The sequence below is a fragment of the Sminthopsis crassicaudata genome, chromosome 3 (assembly GCF_048593235.1).
Source record: "Sminthopsis crassicaudata isolate SCR6 chromosome 3, ASM4859323v1, whole genome shotgun sequence".
Classification (NCBI taxonomy): Eukaryota; Metazoa; Chordata; class Mammalia; order Dasyuromorphia; family Dasyuridae; genus Sminthopsis; species Sminthopsis crassicaudata.
This window is the reverse complement of record NC_133619.1, coordinates 573,900,285-573,912,636: the sequence shown is the minus strand read 5'-3', so window position 1 is coordinate 573,912,636 and position 12,352 is coordinate 573,900,285. Positions and strand designations below refer to the sequence as shown.

The window sequence follows — 12,352 nt, the reverse complement described above, 5'->3', positions numbered from 1 at the left end:
TTGTAAAAGGCCTTCCTTTGAGGCACTGAAAGCCATTTACAGACATTACCTCATTCTCTAATCTTCACATCAAACCTGTGGCAGGTAGTGGTACATAACCTTGGTCCCTGCTTTAACTATGTGAAATGGAGGCCTAGAGGTGAAATGCTCCCAGTTCTGGATTTCCAAACATCAAAAATAGCTCTTTGGAAATGTTGAGACATCTGAAAAGGAGTGATTGTGTCAAAGCAGCATATTAAGCACAAACCCCTGGGGTAAGGCAAAAGCATGAGAAATATGACCTGGAATAGAATGTGTTCTCGGGGTTCACTGAAAATCTATCCCAAGAGATATTTAGTGGTTGTGCACCAAAAAATTACTTAGCAGTAGACCCCCAAGAATGTAACAGAGAAGTTTCAGTTTACCAAGAGGAACTCACCTTCCCATTCTCTCCCAATTGATTCCTCATTTAACCACATCCTACTCCTAAGCCCCAGTATCTTTAACCTCCTCTTAAGGCGCCTATGATAATTTTGACAGTTGAATGTGAGGTGATTCAGTCTCATAAAAAGCCCCAGACAAAGTCAAAAAAGCAATTTTTTTTCTCCCCAAAAAGACAAAAAGTCTTTGTTTCTTTCTGATAATAACCTTGTGGATCAAGCAAAAATAAGCCCCACTTGGTACTTATACAAGATAAATGGCAAAAATCACTTATTGAAGTGCCTTGAATCCATTATCCAAGTGTGACAAGTTGGAGGGAGGAGGAGGAAACTAAGTTTAATTAGGAGACTAATCTCCCAGTTGTCCATACTATTTTACAGTAAAATGCCTTTTGGAAATGCCTTCTTTCACAATGGGCTGGTCCAAAAGCAGAAGCACATATTTACAAAGATTTTCGACTTCTCCTGTATGTTGCACACATTACTTTTAGCTATTATTTATGTTCATAACATTCTCTCCTTAATATAACCTAGTCAAGCCTTTCTATTTTTTAATTAAGAATAGAAAGTTTTTGTTTTATATACATATATGTAGGATTAGCGACTGGGCTTGTGATTTCACTGACAAGGATTCCTAGGGAGAAAACTCCCCTCTATTGAATGCAGATTAGCAACTTCTCTCTAATCTAAAAATCATTTAAAAATTGCCTAAAATATCCTCGGGTTAAATGACTTATCAAGATCACATGTCCAATTTGTCAAGAGGCAGGACTTGATCTTATCAGCCAGGCTCCATCCTGCCTTATGTCCATAGGTACATCCCACACTTGGCAAGCCAGGAAACCTTGTAAAGGACGCTTTGGGAAATGCTGTCGGAAAAAGAATTTTTTAAAGACATCTTACGAAAAGCTGGTACTGGCTTGGGACAGCAGCATGATGGCTGACTTCTGTCTCATGGTCCACTACCACTATGACATTCGGGAATGCTGGATAGAGGGGATTTGTGATTACTTTTTGTTATTTTCCTCTCATCTCTACCTGAGGAAGGCTTACCTTCCTCAACTGACCTGTGCTGCTTACAGACCTTTCAGAAGCAGCTTGGTATAAAGGATAGCACTCTGAACGTGACGAAAGGCTTGGATTTGAATTCTATTTCCACTCTGAACGTGACAGAAGGCTTGGATTTGAACTCTATTTCAAAATCTCAAGCCTGGACAAGACCCTTAAATCTTCTGGGCTTGTTTCATCACTTGTAGCCTCAAAGACTTCAGAGGCCCCTATCTAGCTCTACATCTATGGTTCTCTGACTTTAAGGAGAAAGGCTATCTTGTACCCAGATTTACCTTTGCCTGGGTCCTTCTATGCATCTAAGTCACTTCATATTCAACTTTCAAAATTGTCATCTTCAAAACCCAGCCAAAAGATAACTAGAAGGGATTGGGAGCAATATGTGATCAAATGAGGAACTTGCCATACAACTTTGTCATTGCATCTCCCTCTTCAACTTTTAAAGGTTCAACCCATCCTACGGCACCCTTTATCCCAGAAAAAACATCCAGAAACCATGAGCAAACACTTCAGTTCTGCCCCAGACTCTCTTCCACTCTATGGTTTGTTTCTGATGAACTCCTGTGACCCAAGAATATGGGCCTCTCACCTTGTTCCCAAGGGTCTCCTCCCCTTGCACCCTCTCTCTTAAGCTTCCTCTGAAGCTTGACTAGTATCTGCCTTTCAAGGAGAAAAACACTCATCTATAAATCATCAAAGTGCTTTTAAAAAAAAATTTTTTTTACCTCAGCTATTCAGAAAAAAAATGGAACCATCCTGCCTATAATTACCTATCAATAATAGTATTAAGTGTAAGCTCTCAGTGAGCACTATTCTACCGCTTTAAGTTCAATCCTGAAGAGTGTTGATTATATTTTATTAATTTGCACCCATCCCCCAATACAGCCCAGCCCATCTACCTTTGCATAATTATTATATTTTATATAATTATTATATAATATAATAATAATATTACACTATTAGCATAAGTTTAACTGATAAGATCATTAATGCAGATACCTGAACCACGTGGAGAAAGAACCACAGCAGAGTTCTCACTTCCCTTATGACACCCACCAGCATCCTACTCCTCCTGGCCTGATTTGTCTTATGTATCAATGAAATAAGCCTGGAACCAAGATTTTACTTTACCTCCCTCTTCCAATGTGGAAAAACAAGTACCTTGTTCAAAGAATTATCTTTTCAACTAACAAGTCTGCCTCTCTACCTCTAGGTGCCTAGCAGTGGAATAGGTAAATCCTATTTAGGCAATTAGGCAAAATCACAGGTTGTATAATACTGTTTGAACTTCTAATTGGAATACTTAAGAACTTCCCAAAAAATTAGATTTTGTTTATATGTATGCACACAGATAGGAGAACTCAACTATTTCCCTGCCACCTTAATTTACTAAAGTAAAAAAAAAAAAACCCAATAGTAATACTTAAATACTATTTTGGTTTTAAAACCAAATTAAGTCATATTTTAACCAACCCAAACCAACTGGTTCTTAAGGTATCTTTTGCAAAGTATATATTTACAAACTACCCTTTTACCACCACTTCAAGAGACACTACAATCCTCCTCTAAATTAGGTGGGTTTCAGTGCATGAGAATTCCCAACACACAATGGTTTTTTAAGGCAGCTGTTCCACTGCTAAAAGGTATTTCTGCCTCAAGCACACCTAACCATGTAGAGATGCTCCTTACTTCTCAAGCCATGTAGACTTAAACAAGCTCAGTAATTAAAGTACCAGACATCATTTGAGACATTCACCCCAAGCAATCTCTCAAATGAGGCACTCCAAAGGTAGTTTATTGTTAGAAGTTTTACTTGCTCTTGTTCTCTCCTGAGGTTCAAATTTGGCCCTAGCAAAAAATGTTTCTTGACAGAACAGGTTATAGCAATAGTAAAGGAATTTCCAGACTTGAGCTGACTATGCAATGGTGGTCATCAGAGCCCATCTGCAGTCATTACTAAATGTAAAAACCCTAGTTTATCTTTCACAATGGGGATTTAAAAAAAAAAAAAAGACACCAAACTACTTTAACATAATTTATATACATTTATGGCTTTATAAAATAATAGCAAAGATTGTTCTTGTGTCTGTAAATACATCATCATCAGGCACTTCTCAGAAAATAGCTAAGTATGAACTTGAAGTCTGCAATGTTACTGACCCAGAGTGGTGAGACGGAGGCAGTGACCACCGCCATGAGCCAATGACTTTCTATGCTTACCCTTGGTGATATTGCTGGTCTGTGGAACACCCTCAAGTTGGAGGCCAGTTTTAATGCCAAGTTGTGTTTTGTTTGCATAAACCATGCTGCTTTTATACATAATGACTACCAAAATGAAAACAAAACAACACAAGGATTCACCTTATTTAAAATTAGTTATAAATTAAGAAACCAAAGAGTTGAAAGGAAGAATTTCAAATAAAGGGATGATGAAGGGGAAAGGGAAAGGAGAAAGTACTGATAACATACATCCAGTGGTTTAACAAGTGCAAATTTTATACTGTTTGAAAATTGGTCCAATTTTAGATTTCCCGTCCTCTTCTTAGGGATGCTCTGTTCATTTACCACTTTTTAGGTTACAACTTTTGCTTATCAACTTAAGCATTTTGTCAGTTTGCTAAAGCAGAGCTTTCCAATTAATGCATTTACTACCTAAATATATTCCATACATCTATTACGGAAACAATACATCTTTATATTTAAAATATCTGAATAGTTCTATAATACAATATACTTTTAATAACAGTACAAACCAGAGAAAATAAATCAAACATGGCTGCATAGGTAAGATCATTTGCACATTTCACAAAGCAATCATTTACAATAATTGACAAAACTAAATTATTCCAGAAACTCAGTATTCTTAACTGAAAAAAAATTACTAGAGGTCACATAATGTTTGCTATCAAAACAGACAAAATGCCCTTCATCGGACTTTATGGTATCCCAGAGTTGTATAGGATCAGTATCAGAAATTTGACACAAATTGTAAGAGAAAAAGTCATTCAAAGATATAGGCTCAAGAAAATAGGGGGAAAAAAGTGTATCAGTCTACCCAGGAGTCAAAAAAGTTCACAAAGTAATTTTAGTTGCCTCTCTAATTAAAGGAATGGTTTTATTTTGTTTGTTTGTTTTGGTTCATGCTATGGTGGGAGGAGGGAAGTGTGTATTGTGGTAAAATAGTAATATGGTGGTACAAGGAATATAAAATTTAAGAGATACTTTGGCACTATGGCTTAACAGATTATATTCAATAAAGTAAGGCTACTAATTAGGGGAGCTAAGATTTAAAATAAGCAAACAGGCACACTGAAAATATTGTAGTACTCAGCAGATGGGGAGACCAGTTTCTGAAGTGGCCATCAATGGAGATAGCTATGTATGTGGTGGATGGAAGGCGCTTTTCCATGCTTTGAGATCATCAGCGCCTTGGATGGTGAATGCCACAGTGGGGGGCCTATAACAGAGCCAGCCTATAGACTGTCTATCATCTACAGTAGCTGCATTTTTGTTTAGCATAGTTGAAAGGCTGAGAAAAGCCAAGAGAGATGCAATTAACATGCAAGACAAAGCAAGTGTGATTTGGGCTAAATACACAGACAAATGCAAAGAAATCAGTGTTCCTAACAAGCCAAAATGAACACTGCTCTGCACCTGGTCTTTTATTTTGTTGTCTTGGAACATTCAAAGGATGACTTGAAAATACTGATTGACTAAATGGGACTCAAGCTCCAATTAACTTAGTCTACAAGTTACAGGTAATTAGAAAGTGTTAAAATATAGTGATGGGAATGATGAATTAAGTGACTTAAAGCTGAAGAAATCTTCAAATTTTTCACTTGTACAAAGACTTTTTCTTTTAAGAAGCATGAATTAGAGATTCTGTAACAATTTCTTTTTAGTGTTGGTGTGGTAATTAAAACCCACCTGTATTATGAATAATCAGTATTGTTCCATTTAAAAATTCTCACCCCAAAATTAATGTGTATAGCGCACAAAGTGATCTGAGAAAAAGAAAGAGGGGCGTGTGTGTGTGTGTGTGTGTGTGTGTGTGTGTGTGTGTGTGTGTGTGCAAGCATGCACACGTGTAAACAAAACATCAAGGAAGGACTACAGTCCCAACCTTTTGGAATACAGCAAACATGGGGCAAGAGGTCATAATTAAAATATCTGACTCTTCTTTTTAAAGCTAAACTGAATGCTAACTTTTTTTTTTTTTTTTGTAAACTCCAGTTTGTAAAAATAAGATTGCAGTGTGGTACTGAGGAAGAAAAAAATGCTGGTTCTGGAGGCAAAGACCTGGGTCCAGATTCCATCTCCAATGTTGACTGGCTATGTGATACTGGTCAAATTGTTTTACTTCCCTCTGCCTCGAGTTCCCACTTGTAAAAGCAGAGAGCTGAATTCCATTGGACCCTCTGAGGTTCCTTTCTGCTTGAGATCTCTGACTCTATGGCCTATATCAGAGTAGATCCTCCTAAACATGAAATGCCAAGTGTCTTATAACTATACATTGCTTTTCTATCCCAAAAAATAGAACAGAAATGCTGAGTATTCAAGATCCTAATTATGACTTCATTTCTTTTTAGATTAGTCGTGGAAATATCACCAAGTAGCATCCCAAGGTGTACAAACCAGTTAAGCACATATAAAATTAGTACTACTCCAGTTAAAAATACAAAACGAACATTATGAATGCTGCCCAATACCTGTAATTCCATAAATTTACAAGCTGACTATGTATAACAAAGTAGACTCTAATTTTAAGAAAACATTAAAGTTCAATATCTATACCCCCCTCCCCCCAAAAAAATTATCTCAAGTCCCAACAGCAATAAAAATCATTCATCTGGAAATCTGAACCATTTAAATGTGTGCACCAATGTGCTACCCACCCCATCTCCAATTTAAAAAAAAAAAACCCAAACAATAGAAAAGACCTGTGTGATCTGGTATTTAATCTATTGTTTCAAAACCGTTGATAAGTCAATTAACACAGCTGATTCCTAATAGGATATTTCGTTCTCATATGATTTATGTGGCAACATGAATAAAGTCCGAAGCCATCTTGAAGCCGTTGAATGGAGATCTTGTTTCACTGCGAGTCATCAGTTCAGTTCAGAGGAACATAGGTAGTACAAATAACAAAAAAAGTGTAACTTACTTAGGGCATAGACCATCACGGCATTACAAAAAAAAAAAAGAGTATAAACTTTCCTTGGACCAAATGGATATTCTTAAAAAACAAAAACATATAAACACACACAAACACACACACACACACACACACACACACACACACACACACACACACACACACACACTTCTTTATCTACTGCTTATATACAAGTTGCGTTGTGTTGGTTTGTTTTTTTCTATCAAGAAAACTAAAACAAGGGTGAAGGACATCTTTGGACTGCTTTTCTCAGTTCCTGCTGTCAGACAAATCTGAAGTACTTTTAAGTGTAGCCTAGGAAAATCAAAAAGAAACAATGAAAATATAGTCAAAATGGGATCAACTTTGCTTAACACATTACAGTGACACACATATACTTAAAAAAAAAAAAAAAAAAAACCCACCACTCTAAAAAATGAGAAAACTAATATTACCAAAAGTGACTCAAACAGCTTTAAAGCCACTCAGTGGGGAAAATTCTACTTTAAAAAAAAAAAAAAAATCAGCATTTGATGTGTACCAAATGCACTCATTTACTGAAGAGTTACTAATGAAGGGCAGCCATTTAACAGGCTAAGGAAAATCCTGAAGGTGTTTAACAGAACCCTCCTTACACTTCTGCTCGATAGGGAACACATAACAAGCTACAAAATGGGCAGAGAATGGTAAGATGTCACTTAGCTGCCCTTTCCAGAGCAGGAAAAAAACTCCCTAGCCGGTGCTGGGACCCAGCAGTCGTTGCTTTCGGAAGGTGGGGGTTTAGGTTTGGGTTCTGATACTTGGGAAACTTACCTGCTCACTAACTCCTAGCCCGACACCCAGCTATGTGTAGTTGTCTTTACACTGTGCGGAAAACTTTGGTTAGGCAACACATTGTCAAAGTTAAAATCTAAGGTGTCTCCGTCCATGAGGTCGTTACGGATGATGGACTCCATGTCACAGTCCAAGCCTTCGATAAACATGCCGTCTAAGTCACTAGGGAGCCTCTCCTGGTGGAGAAGGCCCATCCTTCCATAACCATTGCAACTGTTCACAGTAGGGTATGGGCCCATGGCATTCATCTGCATGGGATGAGTCAGAGGCACTTGCAATAACGGTTTCACGGGGGTCAGGCGGTTCAGGCCTGAAGAGTGAGACATGGTGTTCACCGTGTGGGGCAGGGCCCGCCCGTTGACGGCATTTGCCTGCGGAGAGTGTCCCGGGTGCGGGTGGGGATTGGGACTCATCATTTTATTATGGGATGCTTGATTACCATAGGCCGGCATCACCGAGCTCGGTGCCATCATCTGGCTCATCACCCGACTGCCGGGCTGAGCCACGCCTGTATCTACGGGCGTCAAGATGTCGTTGTGAGGAGGGGAGTCGGAAGTGAGCAATTCCTTCAGAAGACCCGCAGGGCAGTTATACTGGTTCATACTCCCATAACTTGACTTATTATCTTGGAGGGTTTGCATAGGCATCTGGGGCAATGGGTTCATGGCGGACTGGCCGTAGGTATATTTTTGGTAATTGGGGCTCGGTGAATTCATGCTCGTATTTGGCGGTGCAAATGAATAGCAGGGTGTCTGCTGCATCATCGTAGCAGGCGAAGACTGGGTGGACACAGTTAGGGATGTAGGCGATGACAAAAGATTGAGATTATCCAAGAGGTTTTCCATGTTTTCAGGATTGCTTATCTCTGACAGACTGGGCAAGGTAGAGGCCATCTTAGTGGTTGATGAAGGGTAGACCATTGAGTGCACATCCCCATCCCCAAGATCATCCTGTTCAGTCATGATGGGAGAAAGTCTTCCACTAATCGTGCTAGCGTTCGAGCTAGTTCGGGGGCGAAACGTACTCCAGTTATCGAAGTCATCATTGCTGTGAGAGCCAGGGCTGGCAGGCCACTTGGAAAACTGTGGTCCGGGGCTGTCACCGTTACCTTCCTGGCCAGACTGGAGAGAGGCCTTTTTCTTGGCTGCTCGGCCGCGGCTTTTAGCAAACTTGCTGTTGTTATCCATAGAGGCGGCTCTTCTCCGAGGAGATTTCCCACTCTTTCCTCCTTCCGGATTAAGCATCCACCAGGAGCTTTTCCCAGTTCCTTCATTCTGCACTCGGATAAACTTGCTATGCAGGGATAAATTGTGACGAATCGAATTCTGCAAAAGTTAAATAAACATGTTAGAAACGATATACTTTCTCCATTTGTGAAAACTTTTACACACACAGAGTGCTGTCACACACACACACACAATTTTAAAAGTCATTACAGTATAAATTCCAAGGACCCCCCACACAATTACCATTCATTCTCATTCTCTCTCTCTCTTTCATTCTCTCTCTTTCCCTTCCTCCCTCCCTTCTTCTCTCCCTCCCTCCTTCTCTCCTTCCCTTCCTCCCTCCCCCCCCCCACCAGGCAAATGGGCTTAAGTGACTTGCCCAGGATCACACAGCTAGGAAGTATTAAGTATTCAAATCTCAGATTTGAACTCAGGTCCTCCTGAATTAAGGACTGGTGCTCTATCCACTGCGCCACCTAGCTGCCCCCACACAGGTACCTATTCTCAATTATAAGAAATAATTATCCTGGACTGGTAATTAATTTGGCTTCTACAAGTATTGCAAACTAACAATGTGGACAAAAGGAACAGCAAATACTATTAACCAATCTACTTTAAACACAGGAAGACTGGTCTATCTTAATAGGGAAGAATACAGGAATTGGTACAAAATGCCTTTTAATTCATTTTCTGACTTAGTTCTATCCAAATAGAAGACCCCTAAAACCAAAAATAATGCAAATAGTATGCAGACACAAAATTCCAAAACCTGTTTTCATGCCACTCTTATTTTATTTTGGGTTTTATTTTCAATTTTACTGCAAATTCATCTCCAGTGTCTAATTGACAACTTGAGAAAAAATGGTAGATAGTTTATATAATTGAGTATGTGGGGGTAAAGTGAATAGGTGATTGTTATTTGGTAATAACAAAAGATGCCTAAAATTATGTGACAAATGTCTCATGAACAAATATATATTATAGGCATCATATGTCACATATCTTTACATATATGATAAAGCTTTTAATATTGGGAAAGTATAAAAATTCAATGTAAGGAGAAAATTTCCCTATTAAATAATTCTCTTATTTAGGAAAAGTTACTAAAAGAAATTGTAACACTTGCCAGGAAGCCTCTAAAATTAATATGTGTAATTAGAATTATTAACTGAACTAATTGCCTTTTATAACTTTAGTGAAATCTTGGATGAAGGTAAAAGGAAAAAAAACCAGCTGATTTCTTGATTTTCCCTTCCCTGATTTGGGATTGAAAAACTGGATTTCAAAAGAAAATATTATAAGAAGAAAATATACGTAAGAGAAGTCAAACTGATTGAGAATCTTCTTAGATTTTGTCTTTTGAAGGAATGGGGAAGAATACTTGACAAGGGGATGTGCAGGATGAAACATAAGGGAGCCCATCCACTAAGGCACAATCTTAACTGGGCTCTACATACCCTTTAGGTAAAGCCTAAGGTTACTTTAGATTAAGATTAAGATCATTTGTAATATTCCCAGAATATGAGGTAGCTGCCTACGGGTAGGAGAGGAGAGATATGGTCAAACCTACAACCCTCAGAATGATAGGGAACATTTTCAATCTGCAATTGTGCTTTTTATCATTCTCTATGGGACATATCAGGCAATCTCAGCTAAATTCAGTTACTAGCCAAATCTATAGGCGCAGAAAAGCAAAAAAAAAGGCATTTCATGGTTCTGTGCTAGAAGACGAAAGGAGAAAACATCACCGCAAGTACCCAAATTCAAATTGTCCTAATAGCCCCTGCTGGATTTCTGCTATTCTAGAAGTGACCACATATTGTGACAACCACAACAGACTTGAGTTTCCAAAAATGCTTTGAGACTTTCCTTAGCCACCTGTATCTGAAGAGGGTATAGACAACCTAGTACCTTAGCTCCCTCTCTCCCTTCTAACCACAAAGAGGTTCTGGTTCAGTTTGTGGTCACTTAGGGATGCAGCCACAGTACACACATCCTCATGTCATCAACTTGGGACATAGTTTGTCTGAAAAGAAATAATCCTATTAGGGGACATCATAGAACAAGGGAAGTTTAAATATTTTACAAATATTTACTTAAATAATTTACTTCAAATTCTGAGGTGAGTATTTTTTTTCTTTTAAGCCAGAAAAAGCATGGGGAACCCCCTTCGCCCCCCACACACAACTTTGCTATAACGCAACTAAATCTAAGAAATTTAAAATTTGAAGTTTTCTCTAATTCACAGCATCATATCCAAATATTACAACAAAGAACTATGTGAAAATGATCTCCAGAGCAACAGCACAGGACCTTGGGTCAGAGTTTAATATGAGTTTCATTTGGAGTATGACAATATTAACATGCTAAGTAAGGGATAGAGGAGTACAGGAGAGGGAGACTTTCTAATAGAGCTTAGTGAAGATATATTCTGAAAATTAATAATTCTTCTCCCTCTTCACATTTACCAGACTTTCACTGAAAAATGAGAGGGAAAGTACTTTGGGAAAGGGAATTGAGAGTTCAAAGCCTCTATTACTTGGTGACTGTCTAACAAATGTACTACTTTATACCTACATTAATCTAACATTTTAAGATTTGTACAAAGCACTTTATATGCACAGACTAACTGTAGATACCATTGCACCATCTCCAAGCCCTCAGGACCTCTCTTCTTCTATCAAAACCCAAATCTCTGGTGTCCTTTCAGATGGCATTTTAGGATTAAAAGCTATATCAACAACTAACATACCAAGTTTTAAATCTTGCCTTAAAGGCAGAAGCCAGACATTTTGACTGTTGGAATACTTGGAACATAAATGGATTAAATCCTAGAATATTATCCTGGAACAGTTTTAAGATTTTGAATTTCACTGCCCTAAACACATAGAGATATAAACTAATATGAAATTTATAATGGAAAGCAATTTCTGTACTCCTCTTCTGTTGTACTTAGTTTAATAGTAAAGAGGAAGCAAGATTTTCCTAGATAGTAGCTTCCTGATTTCTTATGTTAAATTAGGAAGGCAGGAAAGGGAGGTTTTGCCTCTCACCAGCACATAAAATGAGGCAGGGCACTGAATCCCTCCCCTAACACTTCTGTGCTTTATTTTGCAGTCTGATCTGTGTGTCCATCCCACCTATCATACTGTGTCTCTCCCATAGTAGAAGCAGCACTGGATAGTGGTTACAAAGTGAGGAGAGGTGGGGTTAGATTCAATCCTGCCTCTGACCCATACTGGCTGTTTAGCCCTGGACTCAGGGAACCTGGACATCTTTTCTAAGATTATAAATTGCAAAGCAGGTACCAATCAATGCACACTGGGGAAAGGAATCTGCAAGATGAAATTAGAGAACCAGTTAAAGGAGGAAAAAATGCCCCAGAGTAATCTCCCCAAAGTATAGAATTAATCAACAGTTTTGAATTGAATTACAAACTATGCCTGGGTCACATCATTGTCAAAATTGCATTTAGAAGTATTTTTGATGTTTGGATGAAGCGTCTTGAAAGGGTGACTATTAAACAAGCCTAAGAAAAACTGTGCACACGTCAAGCAGCCCATATGCCGTTAACCTACATTTCCCTTCTCTCTAAATATGCTGCCTTCAGAATTTACAGCAATCCCTTAGTCATCAAAAATATTACAATC

General features: G+C 38.5%; 1 protein-coding gene across 1 annotated transcript in view; it reads right to left on the bottom strand.

The window, feature by feature from the left end:
* Positions 1 to 6,836: 6,836 nt before the first annotated feature.
* FOXO1 (forkhead box O1) overlaps positions 6,837 to 12,352 on the bottom strand; it is a 103,611-nt gene continuing 98,095 nt past the window's right edge. Inside the window, exons 2-3 of the mRNA XM_074304846.1 lie at positions 7,456 to 8,801; positions 6,837 to 6,957 (exon numbers count right to left, since the gene is read on the bottom strand). Coding sequence (XP_074160947.1) covers positions 7,470 to 8,801 — 1,332 coding nt within the window. The 3' untranslated portion in view covers positions 6,837 to 6,957; positions 7,456 to 7,469. The remainder of the gene's footprint in view (positions 6,958 to 7,455; positions 8,802 to 12,352) is intronic.